The sequence below is a fragment of the Pseudonaja textilis genome, chromosome 2 (assembly GCF_049901715.1).
Source record: "Pseudonaja textilis isolate UNSWEBS1 chromosome 2, rPseTex1.2, whole genome shotgun sequence".
Classification (NCBI taxonomy): domain Eukaryota; kingdom Metazoa; phylum Chordata; class Lepidosauria; order Squamata; family Elapidae; genus Pseudonaja; species Pseudonaja textilis.
The window spans coordinates 81,517,595-81,541,456 of record NC_141991.1 but is presented as its reverse complement, the minus strand read 5'-3'; the positions used below and the strand labels follow the sequence as shown (position 1 = coordinate 81,541,456).

At 34.9% G+C, this 23,862-nt stretch overlaps 1 protein-coding gene across 19 annotated transcripts in view; it reads left to right on the top strand.

The window, feature by feature from the left end:
• The window catches only part of AFF4 (ALF transcription elongation factor 4), a 50,633-nt gene that overhangs the window by 9,555 nt on the left and 17,216 nt on the right, over positions 1-23,862 (top strand). For 2 of the 19 annotated variants that reach the window (XM_087924451.1, XM_087924450.1), the window contains 10 exons: positions 8,044-8,160; positions 8,463-8,589; positions 9,009-9,073; positions 11,785-12,576; positions 13,454-13,498; positions 15,193-15,279; positions 19,051-19,087; positions 20,045-20,093; positions 21,584-21,604; positions 22,255-22,309. In XM_087924451.1, the coding sequence (XP_087780577.1) occupies positions 11,824-12,576; positions 13,454-13,498; positions 15,193-15,279; positions 19,051-19,087; positions 20,045-20,093; positions 21,584-21,604; positions 22,255-22,309 (1,047 nt within the window). In that variant the 5' untranslated portion in view covers positions 8,044-8,160; positions 8,463-8,589; positions 9,009-9,073; positions 11,785-11,823. Of the gene's footprint in view, positions 1-546; positions 676-8,043; positions 8,189-8,462; positions 8,603-9,008; positions 9,074-11,784; positions 12,577-13,453; positions 13,499-15,192; positions 15,280-19,050; positions 19,088-20,044; positions 20,094-21,583; positions 21,605-22,254; positions 22,310-23,862 lie in introns of all 19 variants that reach the window. The other 17 variants (XM_087924452.1, XM_087924453.1, XM_087924449.1 and 14 more) reach the window with 12 other exon arrangements.

Sequence of the window (23,862 nt, the reverse complement as noted above, 5' to 3'; positions counted from 1 at the left end):
AACTTTATTTCTCAGATTCTTTTATTTCATAAGAGTTGTGTTGAAGAATAAAACTTGATATATGTGCCTGTACAAATGCATACTCCTACACTGTATTTCTCAAACTTTGCTGATTTTGAATTCTTGTATCCTTTTGATCAGAATTCTGCCATACACTTTTCCAAGAACACCTAGCAAGCAAATCCCTTTTAATTTTTGCCTGCACTTTTGTTATAATTTACTTTGTAGTGGGGATCAGTGCTAATGTTATTAGACACATGCATTAGAGTAGTTGCATAGTTCCTATTCAAACAAGTAACATTCATATTTTAACATTTCTCCAGTTGCACTATCTACATTTTCAATCTTAAGAGTGTACAAGTTTCTTATGGGTAGCCCTTAACCACAATTAGCGCCCCAAATTTCCTTTGTCAAGCAAGGTAGTTGTTATGAGCTGTGTCCCATTTTATGACTTTTTTTGCAACAATTATTAAATGAATCACTGCAGTTAAGTGAACCATCAATCGTTAAGCAAATCTGACTTTTTCCATCAACTTTGCTTGTCAGAAGCTGGCTGGGAAAGTCACAAAGAGGGATCACATGATCCCAGGACAATGCAGCCAGTTGCCAAGCACCTGAATTTTGATCATGTGCCTAGGGGATGCTGCAACAAACGTCATACGTTGAAAAACAATTGTAAGTCACTTTTTTCAGTGTCATTCTTATACGAATCAATAAATACTTCTTTCCAGCTTTCTCTTTTACGGAAAATCATTTCCCCATATTTATTTTTAATTTAGTTCACTCTGTTGGAGTTTCCTTTTTTTGCCACTTTGGCTCACTTTCAAAACAACTTTGTATTTCCTTTAAAATTATTCTGCATTTTCTTTGTATTTTGCTAACAGGATACAGTAAGTAGCACACATAGTTCTTTCTGAATAGCATTGCCTTAAGTGAGGGTTTGTCTCATTCATTGTTGCATGATGGGAGGGGCAAGCTAATAAGAGAAATAGGTAGCAAGTACTCTGGAGATTGTAGTAGTAAAACTATTATTAAGAAGATAGCTACATCCTTGCTTGCCCATAATCTGCAATTTATAAGCTGTAGAATCCTTAGTGCTCTCTGAGTTTGATTGTTTGCTTGCAGCACTGTGAGAGAGTAAAGAAGCTAAAAAGGATACAAAAGACCACCTTGCCAGCAATCAATCTCCAAATAAGCAGGGATTGATACCAGGGTGTTTTAATATATTTAGCTGAATTATTACAATTTACAAAAGTTGCTATTATATTGCCTGCAAATAAAATTAATAGGTAATTGCAGCTCTTTATTAACCCTTTTAATTTTCTTGTTGCTATCAAGTTCCTGTTTCTAACAAAACTAAATTTCTTTGCACTTATTAATTTTTTATATTGCTAGTTTATAGGGGTGTACAATTCTGTCAAAAAGTCTACAGATTTTATAAATACTTTTTACATACTTTTGAGTATGTGGTAAAGGAACCTTTAGTATTGCTTTTATATATCTTTTTTCAGATTATTATTCAATAATTACAAATTCTTATTATTACATTTGTATATTTTGCTTGAAAAATAAAAGTTAATACTTTGTCAGTTTCTAAAATGTTGAGCTCTTTTCCATTATTCTTTGCTTATCATTCCTACAAATTAAACTCATCAAATATGAAATTCTGTCTCTCCTATCAATAAACATTTTTGTGAATTAAATTTACAATTGAATTAAATTTAATTAATTTAAATTAAATGAATTTATGAAATGAAAAGCAATTTTCTCAGTCTTTTATTATCGTCATCATCCTTTTCTCAGTTCCCTTTCCCAATAATCCCAGCCCTAAGCCATTTAGAGCACATCTGAAGAGAAGTTCCAGGGATTAATGAAATTTTCTAGGCAGTATAGTTTAAGGGAATGCTGTGTTCAGCTCTTGACAGCTCATCTCATTATATTGAACTTTTATATCAATCTTTACCAATCTCTGTATTTTGTCTTGCTTAATAAGTAACTATGTTAAATATTAGTATTTTATGAATGTTACAACCAGCAACCATCTTACCAAGTCTCATTTTCCCCAAATTTCTTTTAGCGTATCTTCTTTCTATAAAGTTGTATCAGTTATTTGGACTTCAAAGATTGTTCTCTGTCCTTCATTAAATATTTTTAGGTTTATGATAAAATCTTCTCATAACCATAACTCATATACTTAAGTCATAAACATAAGTATTCTCTCTTCCTTGTGGTTTAAATAAAATTAGCTTGAAAGGGAATTTCTATTTACATAATTTTTCTTTTTAATAGTTCAGATGTTTGAAGGCTTTTCCTCTTTATTAATGGGATGGGACTCAATAGCTTGAAAAAAAGTAAACTTTCCAACTCAGTTTATCTCTTTTTAGTCCATGTGTTTTTAGTAGATTTTTTTCCTTCAGCAAAGCATTTACAAATATTACTACTTATCTCTTGAGTTTTGCATTTGATTGTGTTTAGGAGAAAAGATGCTATGGAAACATTTACATCATCATCTGAAAGCATGAACTTTGCTATATGGTTAACTTTTGAGTTGAGATACCCAATTAAATTAGTATTTTCTGCATTTTCTCTAATTCTTCTCCCTCCACCCTTCTAATGCTGCAAATCAGCTAAATCCAATCTAATGTCGGTAATATTTATTTAATATCAAATTATTTTATTTTGGTTTGGGGTTTTTTATTTATTTTATTTTAGTAGCAACATATGTTTACTATCAGACTCTACAACATCTGAAACTTAAGGCCATTTTTTCAGTTGTTTATTAACTTGCTCGAACATATCTGCTAAATCCTGCTGAAACAATGTTGGCTGGCATCCCAATATGGCTTTAGTTCTTTTTGGAGTTGCTTTAATTTAATTTCCTGCTGAGCTACCTTCTAAGTTACTTCATAGGTGTTGCTTGATTTTTGCACAATCCAATGAAATGTCCTCCTCCATCATCTTTTCTTCAGTACTAGAATGGGATGCCCGCTCATCAATTCTTGATTCATCCAAGTAAGGCTTAATTTCCCTGCCTTTTGATAATTATATTTCTTAGACTTGTTTATTGTTTATTTGACCAGTTGTATATTAATAAAAAATGGCTAAAACTATCTGGAGAGCTGGTTTGGGAAGGGAGCAATTAGCTTAATGAACCATCTTTTTTAGTGTCCTCCACCCCACACCATCCCTGCTTTCAACCATATATTGAAGAACAGAGGGAAGAATTTGGGATCAAAATGTTTATTTTTGACATAAAAACAAATAGATTAATGCTGACTATGTATTTATTCTGATAAATACATAGGTAGGAAAAGTTTCACTGGTAGAGGCACCGTGGGCTGGTTCTTCACTGTTTCCAGGGTGGCCCCGCAGGCCAGATCTAAGACCCAGTGGGCCGGATGTGGGCCTTGGGCCTTGAGTTTCATAACCCCTTGTCTATAGGATGTTAGCTGAGCCACTAAACAGGCTCTGCCCTCACATTCATTCAGCACTTTACTCCAAGTGCGCTGCTAGAGAGAGACAACTTTTTGTAAGGACTAGCCTCAATTTAGTTATTTTTGAGTAGACTCTCTTCCAAGTAAGAAACTTGTGTGAATCTCAGAGACTATGATGAGAAAAATTGATGACATGCCTAGGCTAATATATTCCCTTAATTTTCAGAGATTATGGGAAATAATTCAGATAATGTTATCCATGCTAATGTGCAGCTTTTATCATTTCAGGTTCATTTTTGAACTTTTCCCTAGACATGAATTATGTCATAAATTGAAGAATTCTACTGTCGATAGGCACCTGCTCCTGTTTCTATATGAGCTTAGTGAGAATTTCAGTTTAAAAGTTAGATAATGGCAAGGCCATTACGCTAAGAAATTGCTATTAGCAGAGCAATCACCCAAAATGTATCTTGGCACCATTACTGTTTAATCTATATATCAATCCTCTTGTAGTTAAGATAAATAATCCAGTTCATCATCTGCCTAAGTGGAAAGATAGACATATTGCAATCCTCTTATATACTGAAGACGCTATGCTGTTATCTCAGACAGCAGTTGGTCTAAAGCAAGCTTTATGGGCTCTAGCTGTACATAGTGTAACACAGTGTAGTAGCACTCAAAATCAATTATGCTAAAACTAAAGTATTAATATTTATTAAGTGCCCTAAATTCATCCCCAGCAACTGAATAAACACCTGATCAGATCTCCAAGTATATAAAAGTAGAGTCTCATGCATCTAGTAAATGCAATGCACATATAGAGAATATTGTCCAAAATGCACAGAAACAATCCAACAATCTTTTTAATACAGTTATTACATTATTACATTAGAGATGCATTGTTCAAATTTGCCTAACTAAAAGCATTCTCAGCCAGAAAATGGGCATAATAATCTTTGTTTAGAGTCTGTGCAGTGCTTCACATTTTAAAGAGGGTACAGTCTAAACTCTTAAGGAATATATTTCAAGCCCCAACAATGAGTTGCTAATGTAGTGTTGTGCCATGAGTTGGACTTGAACAAAATTAAAACCCATATTTAACTTGCATATTCTCTTATTAGCTAACGTTACTTTTATTCCACCATGGAACCTAATTCCACCTCATTTTAAATGACTACTTCATTTTGCGATAAGGGTGTTGCATTAGAAGTTGAACTGCAGTTTAGTGCAATCCTGATAATGGGGTGGGCAGAGGCAATCTTTAAACAGCAGGCTAAGAACTTGGATGAGGTCTCACACCCAGAGATATGTTCCTGGACAGTCATTCACTTTTCCCCTCAAGCTTCCCTAAGCCAAGTAATAATTCCCATAGTCAGAAGATCCCTATCCTGGCACGTTTGAATGTCCTTCAAACAGATATTCATGGGGGAAATGATGTGGTAGCACACTCAAATACAATCTTTGCTCCTATAATGGAATTCCTGAATATTAATGCATGTTCTGCTATATTGCTCCTATTACAAAGATGCCTGGTTACAGTTAATAACATGCCATCAAGGTGAATTTTCAAATCACCCAGATCCATTTTATTTATAATTGTTATTGCCAGTGTGATTTTATTTCTCATAACATTGTTAAGGTTCAGGTGTCAAACCTTGAACACACCAGTTTTATAATTGAGTTTTACTGTAGTTATTCTTGCTATCTCAGTTTTTTTTCTGTTTTTTGTTTATTTTTGAGCTAGTGTTTGGCTGTAATAAAGAATCTAATAAAATGTTGCATATTTATTTTTTCATACTTTTGAGATAATTTCTACAGTACAGTACATGATTTATATGGTACACATAAATACTTTATTGAATCTGCTCTAAAATCAGTAATTTGGGAGCTGGCCATCCTAAATGAATATGTTTAGATGGGTGTACAAAGAACTAGTTATTTATAGTAGCAAAGAAGCTTATTTATCATTCATAACTAAATATTGGCAAGCAGGAGTAAAATTGTGTCATGTCTTGCTCACTGGCAACATCTGCTAAGAGCTATTTCTTCTTTGTATTTTTATGTTGCGTAGAACTCTCCAGTTAGTTAAAAGATTAGAAATGAAAACAATTGAAACTAACGTTATTAATCTTTAAAAGTCTATCTAAACATTTCTTTTTAAAAAAATCATAAGAACTAGTAGGAGCTAAACATGTCCTGAAAGATTGCTTTATTCTAAATTTTAAAATAAACTCATTTTTTCAATGCAAGTAGTGTTAATCCCAACTTATGAACTTAATTGAGCCTGGAATTGCAGTTATAAGTCATTGCAATCATTAGTTGAGGCATCACTTGACTGGATCCTATTTTTGACATTTCTTGTGGTGGTCATTAAATGAATATAGTGGTTGAAGTGAATGCTGCAGTTGTTAAGCAAATTCATTTTCCCCAATGAGCATTTTTTGCCTGAAACCAAAAGTAAACTCCAGAAACCAGCAAGAAACCTGCAAATTGCAGTCAAACAGTTGTAAGGGTGAATAAATTGCCAAGTGCCCAAAATGTGATCAAATGACTATGGAGTGGAGGTACAGCTTTCGTAACTTTGAAAACGAATCATAAGTAGCTCTGGGGAGATCCATCATAATTTCAACCGGTTATTAAGTAACCAGTTTCAAGTCAAGGACTAACTGTACTGTATTATTCTCTGAGGTTGGGGTGGCTGATAATGAACCTAACTTTATTTTTAACATTTTGGAGAATGATCTTTGTTATTTATACTCTTCTCTTGAAATATATTTGATTACCCAAGGGAACATTAATATCCTTCTCACATATTTTGTTTCTATATTTGTTTAGATTAATAGCTGTTTTGTATCTAGCTATTAGTCTTCATGCCTTCTAGTCACATTTTACGTGCTGTTTAATATAAACATTGAAGTTTGATCTTATTTTGCAAATGCATAATCTTGTAAATAAGCACAGTACTACTTGGATCATTTTGGATAAAATGCAGTTTCTGGTTGTTACAAACCAAAAAGGAGCTAACAGTTCAAATAGAATTTCTTAACATTATCCAAGGAAATACCTATATCATATATTCACAGTAACATTTACTTCATCAAAAGCTAGTTGACAGTATATAACATTAAATTCAAATTTATTTTGTGAGAAAGTTAGGTGTTTTACAGGTTGCTATAACTTTGGAGCTATTTACTAAAATATGGATTTAGAGTACAAACAAATCCTTTTTAGAGAGCATATGAAGAGTAAAATAAGAGACATTCTGTGGAGCATTCTAAGAAGACTGACAGAGGGAGTGGGGGACTACAGATTTTGTATGTAAGAATGAAGAAACATAGCTCTTGCTGGTAAGAATTTTGAATAAAATACAGGCAGTGTTTACAACAGCAATTGGAACTGGAATTGCCATCATTAAGTGACACAGTCGTAGAACACAATGTCATGTGACCATGCTATTCAGCAACAGCAGTTTAGGCAGTCCCAGTTGCCATCATTAAGAAAGGATCTTATGTGACTGTGACTTCTGACTTCTTGATGGCTTCTCCATTGACTTTGCTTCTCAGAAGCCAGCAAGGAAAGTTGTAAATTATGATCATGGAAACACTGCAACAGCTGGAGTTCTGAGGACTAGTCATAAGTACCACTGATCAGCATTGTCACAAGTTTGAAAAGTCACTGAATAAATGGACATAAGCCATGGGCTACCTGTACTTTACTCAGAATTCCTCAATTATTTTTTTAAAAATAACTTTTTAAATGTTAAATTAGACAATGCATTTACTTATACAACAAAAATAATATTTAGAATTGACTAGATTCCATTATGTTTGTATAGAAAAGGACTGTCAAAACTGGAATTTTGTAGGAAGTGTAATAAGGATAATGCTTCTTTAAATCACATGTTTTACAATGATCTCATTTCCCAAGATTTGGGAGAAAATATTCTCTCAATTCTCAGAGAGTATTACTGTCTTAAGCTGCACACTTAGTACATGGAAGTTGACAAGTGGACAGTGTCAATGGATTCTCTGCATCTTTGCTATGGTCAAAATACTGATATTGCAGCATTGGAATTATAAATTTATGGCCCCTTTCTTTCAATGAATTAAAGGTATTCATTGAATTGGGGTAACTGCCAGAATCCTGACAGCCTGATTGCTCTTGTCACCTATAAGTGGATTGTCTCTAGATGTAGACTCTGTAAGGACAAGCATAATGAAATATGTATAGATATATCATTTATACATAATACATCTATAAATGTGTTAGAAATATTTACATATTTGGATAATATTTGCATTTGACAAGTATATAGAATTATTTATTGTTATAATGATATATGTGTCATTTTTTTCACTTATTATTAGAACATTTTAATGTGGAGGTTTTTTTGTGTGTCATTTTTTTCACTTATTAGAACATTTTAATGTGGAGGGTTTTTTTTTTTGACAATGTATCATTATCATTCTTACGTTTGATTAATTGAAAAGCAATAAAAATTACAGTGGTATCTCAGTACTCATCATTAATTGGTTCTAGGAGATGCAAAGAGTACTAAAAATGAGTACCAAGCCAAACCACCTGACTAATGCGTGACCCTTTGTTTCAGCTGAAAGGGCACGAGGCAATTGACATCAACAAGTTCTAGCTTGCGGGTCGAGTACCCAACAAATGACGAGTACCAGGACAAAATTTTTGCGTCAAAATGCATCGAGTACCAAATTCAGTGAGTTTCAAAGCAGTCAAGTACCGAGGTAACACTGTAATTTTAAAAAAATTAGACAATATGTTTAATAGTTTATTTAAAGAATGCAGCATAACTTTTCTTACGAAAGTAAATGGCTAGGTTTTGTCAGTATGTATGCATAAGACGATTTCTGATGTTTAGGCACTTCTAGTTTAGAAACAATGTGCATTAAAATATTTTTTTGTAAAGAGAGAGCAAAGCCACGGACAGTCAAGGTATAAAAAGCAGAATCATTTACTTTCTGTGCCCCATCACAAAATTTACATTGTTTTCCTTTATAGCAACATGAACCGTGAAGATCGGAATGCGCTGCGTATTAAAGAAAGAGAGAGGCGTAATCAAGAAATTCAACAGGGTGAAGAAGCCTTCCCACCTAGTTCTCCTCTTTTTGCTGAACCATATAAAGTTGTAAGTGCATGAGGTTTGTTGTTTTTCTTAATGATCACACGACAGATTTTTTTTTCCTGTAAATTGAGTACTGTGATGAACTTTCTAAGTAAATGTAGTGTATACTGTAATAGCATCGGTATTCTAGAAACATGAAAATAAGAATTTGAACTTTACACTCTAGATAAAAATACAGAGGAAAAAAGATGTTTTGTAAACTTAACATTATTTTTAAAAAACTTGATAGACCTATTAATGAAATGTTATGATTGTTAGGAATAATAAAAGCTCGTTCATGTCAACATTCTTTTATTAATATCCCAGCACTGACAGCTCAAACCACTTGACCCACCAAACTGTCTAAATATGAATTGGTAGAATAGAATTATGGTTAACATTACTTGCAGAGATAATTGTTACAATGTACTCTTGCCTTGTAGCAAAAGAGTGATTCAAGACAGTAGCATTACTGACATTTGCGGAGAATGTTTTCTATAGATGAAAGGTAATTGTTAGGGCTTGATATTTCTAGTGCTTGGCTGTTTGTATATAAGAGATTCACTTTGATGCTGCAAAACGTGTTTCTTTCATGCAGTTACGTTATTTTCCTGATAATGAGAGCATACATTATGTAAGCATAAACTGTCATTTTTTATTTGTGCTTTAAAGGAGTAGAAAATATGTTGTTGCTTTCCTTGTCCCCTTATTAAAGGTACTATGTGTATTTCAATATTAAATATGTAGTATTTAAATATTTTTAAAAGATAGAGGGAAATAAAAAACAAGAATGAAGGAAAAGTTTCCCACTTATTTTTCAGTCATCTTTGATTTCAATAACATTCTCAGTACAGGAAGGCAAATACATGTGGTGAAAATTAAGAGTAAGATAACATCTGCATTAAACAGTGCAGTGAAATTTATTTATTCAAATTTGTCACAGTTGGACAACTCCACTGACTCTGGATGGCATATGAAACAATAAAAACAAAAACATATAAGAATAAACCAATCTTAAAAATAACATAAATCAAACAGAATGAGGGCCCCCAAAATACAATAAAAATAATAAATGTGGGAAATACATAAATAAAATAAACTAAAAGAGAGAGTACAGTCATTATTTGGGGGAGTGGGAGTGCTGTTCTAGAGGATGGGGCCACAACAGAGAAAGCAAACCACCTCAATTATGCAAGATGGCAATATTTAATAGGTGTTCAGAACATTCTGCCAGAGTGTACTAAATGGAAAGAAACAATTGGAGACAATTGGCAATGCAATATAAGGCACATATAAATGTATCTGGATTTGAATTTTTAGTGTAAAAAGCTTTATCTGCTGGCTAGCTTTATTAATTTACCTTCCTAACTGTATAGGTAATGATTTAGTTGCAGAAATTGTTATATTTCTGTCCTTTGAGAGAGATTCTATTTCTTTATATATTTATTTTATTCAGTTAACTTGTGTTGGTTCTTTAGTTTAATTACTCCAAAGTCTAATTTGTTTTTAAAGATTTAAGTTCTGAATATGATTTTTAAAAAATCTGTTTTCTTCTAACACAGGCATTTATATCTTTCTATGCAAAATACAAAACCATCTTCTATGCAAAGATTGACAGTTTGTTGGTTTTTTCCATTCTCTTTATGAGATCTATACCATTCTATGGTCTGGTATTCCAGGCTTTCCAACATTGCCTTACAAAATGATCAGTTTTTAGTGATATAATATACCATTAATTTTTCCCCTCAAACAAGTATGGAAATGACAGTGGGAGGCATCATGGGAAGTGGACTGTTCTATTCTCACTTTTAAAACCACTTGACTCCCTCATATTATTGAAATAGTGCCACAAATTCAGTATCTTTTTTTTGGCCTTCAAGGTTGGAGTGGGAATGCTATGTCTTCCTATTTTCACCATCCGTGTATAAACTCATCCAGAAACTTAGGTATGAAAGTATAGCAGCACTGGAAGGCTCACTGGTTGTTGGGAAGTAACCCTTCAGTGTTGAGAATGCCTTATATGGTTTATGCCCTGCCTTGATTTCAAAGAAGAGAGATACAGATCTCTAGAAAAAGAAAGTTCCTCTTCTGCACTTTTGCTTAGTCCGTCAGTCATTCAACACTGTGAACAAAGCTCTTTATATGTTACAAGTGGCAGTTCCTCTAGCTAGGAGGACAGGTTATCAGTTTCTTTAAAAATAGGGTTTCAAGTTTCTGCCGTAAATTTATATTGCAAGATTGAAATGATTTTTTAAAGTTTCCTAGAGGTAAAGGCATGTTTACAAAAACCACATTTTAAAAAGCTAGAAGAGATGGTGCACTTTTGAAATAAGAAATCAAGATGCTGAATATTTTTATTATAGAAATAAAATAATTTTGATAAGCATACTCAGTTTGATGAAAATCGTAGTTCCCAAATAATATGCATAGCGAAGAAAGCTTTTTCGTTGCTGGGTTTTCGGAGCCTATATATATCCAAAAACTTTTTGCTTTCAGTTTTACCAGCAATCTGTCTTTCAAATTTATACAACTTCTTCTTTATTTTCTGTATTTCCCTGAAAATAAAAAAAACTCTGTTTGCCGTGAGTGTCATGGAAAAGCTAAAAGGCCCCTTCCCTAATACCTTTATATTCAGAAGCATATAGGCAGGCCTTCGTATTTAGTAGCCTGCAAGAATGGTCAAGAATGCTTGCTCAAATGAAACCCCAAACATATCATAGGACAAGGCAGTGTCTTGGGAAATAGGAACCAAGGGGCAATGTACTAATTATGGTATAATGTGCTAATTGTCACTAGAAATTAGGGACAGAGGTGCTGATTGCTGCTAGATAATGCTGATGCTAGCTGAGCAATATTGGCTGAACTCAGGTAACATGGATAAGATGACCTAAAAGGAACGGGCATAAGTTGAGCTTTTGAAAAAATAACTATAAAAACTGTACTGTTGATGCAGTGGCCTTTGCATAGGCCTACAGAGTGATGCCCCTGTGTTCTTGTTCTGTGTAGAATAAAGTCTTTGCAATCTCCACCTCCATGTGTATTTCACCAAATGTGGCACACCTGGTACAAAGCCAACTTTTTCAAATAACAAATATAGTTTAAAAATCAAAGGAATTTTGATTATATTTCTGGGTAATAATTATGTATTATTTTTCTGTATATTTTAATACTGTAACAGTATGCATCTTTTTTTATTCATTTTACTCATTCTTCATACAGACCAGCAAAGAAGATAAATTGTCTAGCCGTATCCAAAGCATGCTTGGAAACTATGATGAAATGACGGAACTTATAGGTGACCAGTCTCTCCAGAAACTTGTTAGAATTCCCAAACCAACAGGTCCATCAGCAACCGATGACAAATCAAACCAAAGTTTCTTTGGTGATCAGAGACACAATACTGGCTCTCATCAGAGCAGCAAATGGACGCCTGTAGGCCCAGCGCCTAGCACTTCTTCCCAGTCACAGAAACGGTCCTCAGGTTTACAGAGTGGACATAGTAGTCAACGCAACAGTGGCAACAGCACTAGCAATAGCGGACAGAGGCATGATCGTGACTCATATAGCAGTGGTGGAAGCAGCAGTAGCCGCAAAAAAACCCAGCATGGATCAGAACATTCAAAATCCCATTCTTCCAGTCCTGGAAAAACACCTGTTGTTTCTTCTCTGAACCCCAGCCATTCCAGATCTCATGGAAATGACCATCACGGTAAAGAACATCAGCGATCCAAATCTCCACGAGACCCAGATACCAATTGGGACTCACCTTCCCGTGTACCGTCTTTTTCTAGTGGTAGTCAGTCGTTTCCTCCTTCGCTTATGTCAAAGTCAAGTACAATGTTGCAGAAGCCTACGGCCTATGTAAGACCTATGGATGGTCAGGAATCAATGGAACCAAAGTTATCTTCTGAACACTACAGTAGCCAGACTCATAGCAACAATATGAATGAACTGAAACCTAGTAGCAAAGTACATTTAACAAAGCTGAAAATTCCTTCTCAACCACTTGATGTAAGTTGTCTTTAAAAAATGATGGTTATACCAGTCAGAACCATGATTACCTCTGATGTTCTGTAAATATAAACTAGCATTAAGAAAGTTGCTAAGAATATACAGCATGCACATTTTCATATAAAGTCCATTAAATACACTAAAATCCATAACTATTAAAATATTAGTTCTGAACTCCAGTCTGCATATTATTATTAATTTAGCATTAAGGCACTAGTCAGCTGTAGTACATGGCAGTGTTTTTTGTTGTGTTGATAATTGGGTCTGATAATTTGAAATGCAAACAGCTAAGTTTGACAACCTTGTTATATTAAATGAGCTAAAGTATAAGGTTTAATCATAATTTATTAGTTGCTTGGTGAGTTGAATCCAAATTACTGCTAGAAGATCACAGTTATTAGATGAAAGTACCTAATTGAGTTGAAAACTTGACTGCTTTATAAAATGTATAGAAATTTTAACCCACAAAAGCTCTTTACAATAGTCCTTGACTTATGAACACAGTTGGGACCAGCAGTTGTTAAGCGAAGCACTGCAATTGTTAAGTGAGTTGTGTGATTGTGAAGTGAATCTGGTTTCCCCCGTTGACCTTGCTTTTTGGAAGCCCATTGGGAAGGTGGCAAATGTTGATCAAATGAGCCCAAAACTGCAACCATTCATGACTGGGGATTCAGTCATAAATATGAGGTCATAAATATGAGGAGCAGTCTTTTTTCAGTGCTGTTGTAATGTCGAACGTTCAACAAACCAGTGGTTCTAAGTCAAAGACTTACCTGTACCGTGTGAAGATGTTAGACATTTTAGCTAGTGCTGTAAGTTTTGGAGATGTTAACATATCGACATGTAGTTCAGTTAAATTTTCAATATTGATTTATAGGCTTCAGCATCTGGTGATATGAACAGTGTGGATGAGATTCTAAAAGTAAGTTATACATTTACCTTGGCTATTATTGTTTACTGGATTAATTATTTAAAATATTTAAAAGTTATTTAAGTTTCAGGTATAATTTTAAAAATTATAGAAAAAAAAAGCATATTCCTATATTAAGAGAAAAGTAGAAAGCAAAATTCACAAGGAGCATTTCGCTGGAACGGATATTAATGATGTTAATTAATTCTCCTTTATCCTGAAAAGGTCAGTTTTAAATTCTCAATGAGCATTTTGACAGCTGGTAAAGAAAGAATAACACTGCAGAATTCATATTATCATTTATGAGCCCGCTGATATTTTAGCACCATTAAGTTATACCAAAAATACTAATTCCAATTGAAAAAAAAAACACACAAGGTAAACACAATCTTCATTAAAATAGTTAAAAGACAATGAACATAATGCTTAAATATTTTAAAATTACTAAGCAAATTGTATTTTGATTAGTGCCAAGTAGCAATGTTAGTTAGCCAGGCAGGTTTCTGCAACTAAAACATTCAAAGAACAGGTGCCATTGTGAATGACCCTTTCGCGTGCACGCACACATGCACACACACACACACACACATACACAATATCCAGAGAAAAGTTTCCCCTAAAGATCTTAGTATTGATATAGGAAGAAGTGATCTTTTGTATACTTGTTTGCCAAGCAAATTATGGAATTAAAGGCAAACATAAGCATCTTCGGATGGGTTGAGAATAGACAGGTGGTCTAATCTTTAAATGAAATGTTATATTGATCCCATTTAATTGTACCAGTTGTAGCTGCTGCATTCTGCATTAAGGTTTTGAGGTCATCATCAAGGGACAGACAGTAACAAATAGAAGCCCAGTCCGAAAACTGAACTGGATTATCATTGTCAGATCATTCCAGAAACACTTGGAAACCAGTTGAAATTTATTTAAAGCATTCTGCTGTCCTGAAGCCACTTGAGCCTTTAGTGAATTCTCGCAAAAAAATTATCTCATTTTACTTGTCTTTGCCATTTTTACCTTTTAAGTTTTATTGGCTTTATAGTAATTTCTTTGTTTGCTGTTGTGCACTGCTCAGAGTTGTGGAGAATTAGTCAGCATACAAATTTAATAACTTATTTCATGATAAGAATGTAGCTCTAACTAGAATGAGTTGTACTTATTTTTCAAACATGGAAATACCAATACAGTATCTCCATTTTATCAATTCAGCCTCAACTTTATTTAGGCAATAAATCCAATACCTAGAGATCTTCATTGACTGAGATGACAAAAATGTAATCAGTTGGTAAATGGATACTTTCCATTCAATATCCATTCAATTACTCTACTTTTAAATGTCCAGAATAGATTCTTCTATACTTATAGCTCCATAGTTGGGAAGTTGAGAAGTGAAAGGGAATTGGGTGATTATCATTAGGAAAGAGTTTAAGGTGAATCTAGAACAGTGTTTTTCAACCTTTGCAAATTTAAGACATGTGGACTTCAACTCCCAGAAATCCCCAGCCAGCCATGTTGGGTGGGGAATTCTGGGAGTTGAAGTCCACATACCTTAAACTTGCTAAGGTTGAGAAACATGTCTAGAAAATGATTGAGTGACACTCATAGTGTCCTGTAGGTATGTAGTTAAATTGTATTGTACTGAAACAGAATGTTTCAGTGTATTTTTAAAGAATTTTTCTAATGTTTTGGGTTTCTGTTCACAACAGGAGATGACCCATATTTGGCCACCGCCACTTACTGCAATACACACACCCTGCAAAACTGAACCTTCAAAGTTTCCATTCCCAACAAAGGTAAATGAACAATGCTATAAATATTACAAGTTTCTGTTGTTAGAAATCAAATAAGCCTAGGACGAGGAAACAATATTTTCTGAAGCATGATTTTCAAAATCTGTTTATTTCAACTCAACACTTTGCTTATTTTGTGGCCTTGAAACTTCTCTTTCTTGTGTAATTGTTTTGATGTTACAATATTATGCACTATTATTTCACCTGTAGGTAAACATCTTTTTAATATATTCTACATATTAAATAATATCAATTATTCATAACTGGAATCCTGCCTGGAAGCTTGTTGTGTTGTTTTCTGACATGGCGCTTCATTGCCTTCAAAGGGTCTTACTACTCCTATAGACAATCCAGTGTAAATGGTGCAGTGCTAGATTTCTAATAAGCATGTACTGTACTAACAAGCATGTGACAGTTTATTCTAAAGAAAAAATATCCAAAACTATGACAATTAACAAAACATTGTTGCACTGGGCAAAATCAGAGAATCTAATAGACTGGCAGTGGTAGCCATATGCTAAAAAAAAACTTTTATCTGCAATTATGGCAATTTCTCATGAAATTTTTATTTCCTTTCTCAATATTCTTTAATTCAACAACTTTAAAAAATGTTTCTATTTTCAAATAATTTCTGCTTGGAAAAACTTGAAGATTTATAGCCAATTACCTAGACATTTGCATATCCTGAATACCTTCTTAGTTAGTTAGGCAGAATTTCTGAAGATACTAAATGTTTTATATAGCACAAAATTGTTTTGATGTGGTTTAATGTTTCCCTGCTCAAAAATTGAATAGAAAAATGACAAAATGAAAAACCACCTGCACAAACATTTCTAGATAACAAATTTGCCTGTGTTTAATAGCAACTAATAACTCAGTAGTTTGAGTGGAAGAAATGATGATTTAAAGCATTTAGGCAAATATTTTTCAATGTGCATTGTTTATAGAAGCAAAACTTGTGTTTGAGAATTTTCTGGTATGAGTTAGAAACCAATTAATAATAACTAGTAGGTTAATTTTATGGAGCATTCAATGGGACAAAAGTTGACAGAAATTGTGAATATATGAAATAAATGCACTATAACATGTCAACATTATTCATCTGTGTTCTTCACTAGCTATAATTTTCTGAACATTATGGAGATACCAATGAAATATTAATATTGAATTAATATTGAAATCCCAAGAAGACAGAATGATGAAGCTGCATTTTCATATAATTTCCACTAAAGGTGTTCAAACCACACTAGGTGCAAGCTGTTATCCAAGTATGTAGAAGTACATCCAGATCTAAAAGCACATCAGCTACCAAACTAGTGTTTCTAAAACAGATTACATTCTGTGGAAAAAGCAAATAAGTTTTGGCAGAAGCAACTTCAGTAGACATTTCTTATATTAGATATACCAGTCTCAGACACTGACTGGGAAGAATTTTATCAGCTGTGCAATGTTTTGAGGGGCTTCTTGCATGCACACCCCATTTGAAATCATCCCATAGCATCTTGATGGGATTTAGATCTGAGTTTTGACTTGGTCAATCCAGAACACGCCGTTTCCTCTCCAGCCATTTGTTGATAGAATAACAAAATAATAATAAAATAAAATAAAATAACAAAAGTGGAATGTTTAGGGTCATTGTCATACTGCAAGGTTGAGTTTCAAATCTTCTGGCAGATGGGCTTGCATCATCTTCAAGCATTCTTTGGTACAATGGAGAATTCATATGATGGTGAGATGCCCAGGCCTTGATACAGAAAAGCAACTCTAAGCTCTTAAATTTTTCCTATCCTGCTTTATAGTTGGTATCAGATTCTTCTGATGAAATGCTGTCTTTGGTTTTTGCCAACACGTTTTCTGTTACTGTGACCAAAAACTCCCATCTTTACCTCATCTTTCTAAAGCACATTGTTTCAGAAGTCCTGGTTTTTTCCTTTGGTGTTTATGAGCCTTGCCTGATGTTCTTGCCGAGATCTTGCCTACTGCTCTTGGGCTTGATGTGCTGGAATAGCTTGCCCAGAGAAAGTTGGCAGTTGTTTGAAATTTTCCCCATTTGTAGATAATCTTCTGGACAATGAAATGATTTATGTCCCATTGTTTGGCAATCTTTTTAAATCACTTCAACTCACTGTCATCTATAACCTTTCTGAAGATCTCAGAGAGTTTGTTTGATGTAGGCATGATAAACAAGGGAAATATCAAACTAAATACCTAAAATTTAAATAAGACTGTTTTCTCTCAGATCTCTAAAAATGTAATCATCTGCAGCTGATCTGATGCATCTGATCCAAATTTCAGAATTCGAGGTAGTGATAAATGTAGGGCTGTATTTTAGGTAGTCCTCGACTTCACCATTTGGTTAGCAACTGTTCAAAATTATGATGGTGCTGAACAAATGATGATTACCATCAGTTCTTTGAGTTCTGCCTATCCCAGCATTCCCAGGGTCCTGCTTCTCAACACTTGGCAATTGGTTCACACCTATGAGCAGTTGCAGCACTCTGTGATCATGTGATTGCCATTTGCAACCTTCCCTGCTGGCTTCCTCAGAAAGTCATTGGGGAAGCCAGCAGAGAAGGTCACAGGTCACTGGGGCAAGTCTTCCCCACCCATGCACCCTCCCCCAACCTTTTTGTGCTCATGTTGGCTGCTGTTCTGACCCAAACCTTGTTCCAAGGAAATAAACACGAAACAGAGGTAACAGAAAAACCTTTGAATGATTCTTTACAAATTCTGTTCCTTCACAGTTAAAAGGCTGTTTCAAACTAATTATCTCTGATAAGAATGAGCCCTGCCAAGGTGGTGCAAGGCTGCCAAGAACACTAGATAAAGTTACTAAGAAATAGTTCATACACAAAGAGTCTCCAAACACCAAACAAGATATTCCGAACAAGGCTTGAGTGCAAAAACTTCTTTGCTTCCTGCAAAGAGCTCTGTTTTCTCAGCAGGCTTTTATCTCTTGAGGGAGGGGCCATTACCTTGCAGCCTTACTCCCGAGTCGCCCATGCTGCTGCAACTGCTCTTTCCTTCGAGCAGCCCTATGCACATGCACACTGGGCACAGGCTCCTCGGGGGCCTCTTCCTCACTGCTGCCAGCCTCCACAATCTCCGAAGGCAGCATTCCACTCCCTGATGGTCCTGGCCGCATCCCTGCCTCACACGCAGGCCCCTCATCTGAGTCCTCACTCTCCGAGACCTCAGCCATCCGTACCTGCTGCTGGTGAACCACAACAGCTGCTTGTGCACTGTTCCTGACATACATTGCATCCTCATACATCCTCCCCAACCTGCACACTCCTCAATCCCCATCAAAAGCTCCCCAGCATGCATCCCTGCGCACCTTCTACAACTCGTGATGTAGCTCTTACACACCTTTCCTGAACCATGCGAGGCCTCTTATGCATACCCTTGTGCATCCTACCCCCACTTGGCAGTAGCCACTTGTCTGCTTGTTGGCTTGGCGCTTACAACTTTGTCTCGGCTTTCCCAATGACTTTGGTTATGGGAAGTCAGCAGGGAGTTGCCTTGCCTAACAATCTTGGGCTTTGGTTAATAATGGCGGTCAAGACTGCCAGGATTGGATTTAGCATCAGAAATTCTGGTCCTAAGGGCCTTTGTAAGTCAAGGATTACCCATACTTTTTCCATATACAAACTTTGCATTTATGATTACTTAAATGACACAATGGACTACACAATGGTAAAAGGTACATGATATTTTGTAAGCTTTTCCTCTTAATATGTTCTGTTAATAACAGAAGTTTTCTGTTTTGTACAGGAAACTCAGCAATCTAATTTTGGCACTGGGGATCAAAGTAAGTACATGCTTAATCTTTCTATTGAATTTATTTCTTTGACTCATTTTGATATTTTACATTCACATTTCCCTTGGAATGCTGTTTTTTTTTAAAGATAAATAAACATTTAATACTGATCTGGTGGAACTTTCAGCAGAGGAAAGAACTGGATCACGTTGCTCATACATTTTTCCAGTTACAGTTGTATACTTGCTTGTTTAACAGGACGTAAGGTTAGAACATTTGGCTTTTTACAATTAATTTTGCATTTCCTTACATTTGCTCTATTGCTAAATTTAAGTATTTTTATGATATATTTGAATCTGATATATATTTGAAGCTACAGAAGTGATTCATGAATCCTATAATATCCACAAATAATAAAAATAAGCATCAGCAGAGCTGTGTATACTTTTTTTTCTTATTGGGACAGAATTGAAAGCAGGCAACTTCTATTGCAGACCTTTGTGAAATAATTTTCCTGTTCTTTTATTTTCTGACATTGGAATGATTCCATTTTAAAACAAATTTCTTTTAAAAACAATTGTCAAAAATAATTATAACTAGCATTCTAACTAGTATTGCTGCATGCAATTTGAAATATCAGACTATTCTTCTATAACTTTGATGACTGATCTACTTCATGTATATAGTCTGCAGTTGAGTGTCAGGGCTTGCAAACACCTTGACTTCTTTCTTTATTCCTTACCAGGTTCCTCTCTATGCCATCTTTCCCTGTATCTAACATTTTGCTAATATAGTGCGCTTTAATGTGCTGTATTTTGCTTACATTGAAATCCTGAACAAGTGATGGTTGTTGCACATTTACAGTTTTTTTTTCCTAAAATAATAAACTTGTCCAATCTTGCTATGTCAGACTGGGCCGTTATAGTCTGTAAAGTATGTAATTTGGTTAGTGCACATGTTTTTGGAGTTCACTTTTAAGCCATTACATCCTCTTTTTCTTCCACTCAGAAAGATACAATCCTTCATTGAAAACATCTAATGGCCACCAGTCTAAGTCGTAAGTATGGCTATAATTCTGAGTGAATATAAACTAATTAGCAATGGTTATATTTTATACAAATACTGTTTCAATTTTGCTATACCAAGGTATATTTATTTCTAAATAATTCACTTTCTGTCCTAAAGAGTAGAAATGGAATCTGTCCTGGAGAACAGGAAATGACCGTGGGCCTAGGTTTCCATATTTTTTGTTTTATTTAATAAATTTTTATTTATTGTAAAATTGTGTAAGGCTCGACGCATATTCAGTTTACTTGGCAGCAATATGGAAATGTTTGAAATAGGATGTTTTTTATTTCCAGGCCAACCTATTGCCCTGATGTTTGCTGGGAGTCTACGACTTAAGTACTATTTAGATCCATCCTTACTGACCCTCATAGCCTTACTGAATTGCCTTTTAGGCCCCGCGATACCTCCTTGCTCCTACTCCTCATCTTGCTCTGCATTTGTATGTGCTATCAAGGATGTTCTGGAGTTGAAGCCTCCCAGTTTGGCCTGGCAATCCAAACAACTGTAGAGTTGATATTTCCTATTTCTGCTCTAGACTTAGAATTAGGCAGACAGACCGTTTTAATACTTTATGGTTCAACATTTAAATAGCAATCTCAGACTTCCTCTCCAGGGTTTTTATAGTTTAAAGTATTACAGTATTACGGTAGGTGCAATGCAGTTGCAGGGATGATTCCATCATTCCCCAGCTTGAACAGGAGAGCCCTTACCACATAAATATGGTGAGCAGGTTTCGGGGTCCTATTAAAACCTTACTTGATCATTTTGGTCATCCCTAAAGTTATTTGGAAACATTCTCAAATGCTGCTTCTGATTATCCATGCCACATAGAACTTATGCGAGTGAAGCAGGTAATTGGTGTCTTGTATTAAGAGCTTGAATGTCAAGGTTCCAAGTAATATTTTTGATCTATTGTACTTTATTAATTTATTTGATTCTTTTTGTTAGGTTTTTTTTTTAAATTAAGATATGGTTTTACATTCTGTAAGCCGTCTGGAGTTGCCATGGGGGAATAGGCAGCAATATTAAATAAACAAACAAACAAACAAACAAACAAATAAATAAAATATGTCCCCAGAAATAAAATCCAAGGCATCCATCTTTCTTTAAAGTCTGTTTATTAGAAACATATCAAATTGGCAAGGTCTTGGTGTAATTCCAACTCTGGCCAGATTCTGGGATTAGACCCAGTAAAAAGCAAAAGTTTGAAACCTCCCCACAAGAGTCACAATCTCCAATCAGTTCTCAGTCCGATGACTCTAAACTCCACCTTCCTCCAGCTGCAGGCATCTTGTCTGACATGTCTCGTATGCAGTCTGCAGCAGTCGCAATCCATTTCTTTACCTTTAGTGTCTTTTCTGCTGCATGTGTAGAAATCAAGTATGAATGTAAATGAAATATCACTCAATCTAAGATTAATTTTTACTTTGAAGTCTTTTAGCTTGAAAATGTTTAACCCAATTTCTGCTTCTATTCCAGATGTGAATCAAACCAGACCAAGTAAGATATTGTTTGTTATTTTTTATCATTTAATGTAATGTCTTGATTTTTTAAAAAATACATATATTTTGTTCAGATTTAGTTATATGTAAAGCATTCAAATCCCAGGTCTTGAATTTTCAAAGTAAAGCATGAAAAAAGGAAGTATGAGTTAATAACTTTTAATTCAGTTAAAACGTTATAACAGTTCCTAAATTGTAAATCTAAAAATAGGTTTTAGCTTGGTATCGACTGTATCAGTTTTTAGTTGGGATCTTTTGTAAAATTATCTATAGCCTTGGTGATGCTAGTTACTTATAATTGTTGAAACAAAATCAGGTCTCTGATAAATGTGTTCCTGATTTATTATTGGTTGATTTTTAAATTTTGGTTAGATGTAGTCTGTTGCAGCATCTAGACATGATTGTAACCAAAGTTTGAACTTTATTTATGCTAGTTACCATGTTGTTTTTTGAGGTATGAATTTTTACAATTAATGCTTGCATTTTCAGAAAAACTATTGGGCTTTTATAACATTGTAAGCCTTTGCTATCATTCTTGGGGTACTATTTCAGTTGAATAATAAAGGAAACTTGACAGTGTCATGATATGGTGTATCTGATAATATTTTTACCAAAATTGTTTCTTCCATATCTCCCTCTCTCCCCTAGTGTTCTGATAAATGATTTGAAACTCAGCAGCAGTGAAGACAGCGATGGTGAACAGGTTATTATTACTATTAATTTCTGTGCCGTTTTACTCCCAAATTGAAGAGCCTTGTGACATAATCAAAATAATGTAATATAAACACAAAAATGAAATTAACCCATGGCAAGACAAAAATTAAAAAAAATTAAAATAAAGCACAGTTTAAATTGCAGCACTATTAAACTCTTTGTTCTAGAAAAGCCTATTTAAATAGTAACTTCATTACTTATTGAAAAAAAAAAAGATAGTGAAGCTGTCACCTGGCTCCCAAGCCATGTCCTTAGTGGCAAATCTTTGAAATGGGTCCTGGACAGCTCATATGATGTGTTGGTATTCACTTTCAAGGGCAATTGCATGTAAAATGCATTAGTGAACTCTTAACTTAAACAAGGTGAAAAATGTGGAAAGTTAGTCCTTGACTTACAACCACAACTGAGCCCCAAGTTTCCATTGCTAAACAAATCAGTTGTTAAATTAGTAGTGCCCGATTTACAAACTTTTTTGCCACTGTTTTTAAGAGAATTAAGCGGTTGTTAAGGAAATCTGGCTATCCGATTGACTTGATTGTCGGAAGCTCCCTCAGATGCTTGCAAATGACAATTCCAGGACTCTGGGAGGCTGCAAGCCCGGGGAAAGTCACAATTGTGTCCATACGGCCACAGGATGTTGCAGGTGTCATATATGTGAACCAGTTGCCAAGCACCCAAATTGTGATCACATGAATGCAAGGGTGATATGTCGGTGGTAACTTTGAGGACAGTTCATAAAGTCACTTTGTTTATCACTATTGTAACTTTGAACCATTGTTAAAACAATGCCCGAAGGCTACCTGTAATTGTAAAGGACATCTCTAGGTAAAGAAAGTTGTCCACTACAGGTAGTCCTCAATTTACAACGGTTTGTTTAGTGACCATTCGAAGTTACAACACACTGAAAAAAGTAACTTACGACCATTGTTCACACTTATGACTATGCATGGACACGTGATCAAAATTCAGACATTTGGCAACTGGCTCATTTATGACGGTTGCAGTAAACCAGGGTCATGTGATCACCTTTTGCAATATTCTGACAAGCAAAGTCAATGTGGAAGTCTGATTCACTTAACAACCGTGTTATAACTTAAAAACTGTGGTGATTCGCTTAATAACTGCCAAGAAAAAATAAAATGGGGCAAAACTCAATTAACTGTCTTGCTTAGCAACAGACTCCATTGTGGTTGTAAATCGAGGACTACCTATACCGATTAAAGCATTTATTAAAGATCTATCTTGAATTCAAAAATAAATTAGAAATAGTAAGGCTGTGCAGTGCTTTAGGTTCTGTTGGAAAAGTGCTTCAGTGAGCATGGGAGCATCAATTCAATTCGTGTCCAATGCATTAAAGCAGCTTTGTCTTTATCCAGAAATATTGATTTGCTGTAGGGCAGGGCTGTCAAAGTTCCAGCCTATGGGCTGGATGCATCACACATTGGCCATGCCCACGGCCAGTTTACTGAAGGGTAAAAAAGTCCCGATAGGTCACGTGATGCTGCCGTGACAATGTGAGTTTGACACCCCCGCTTTAGGGAG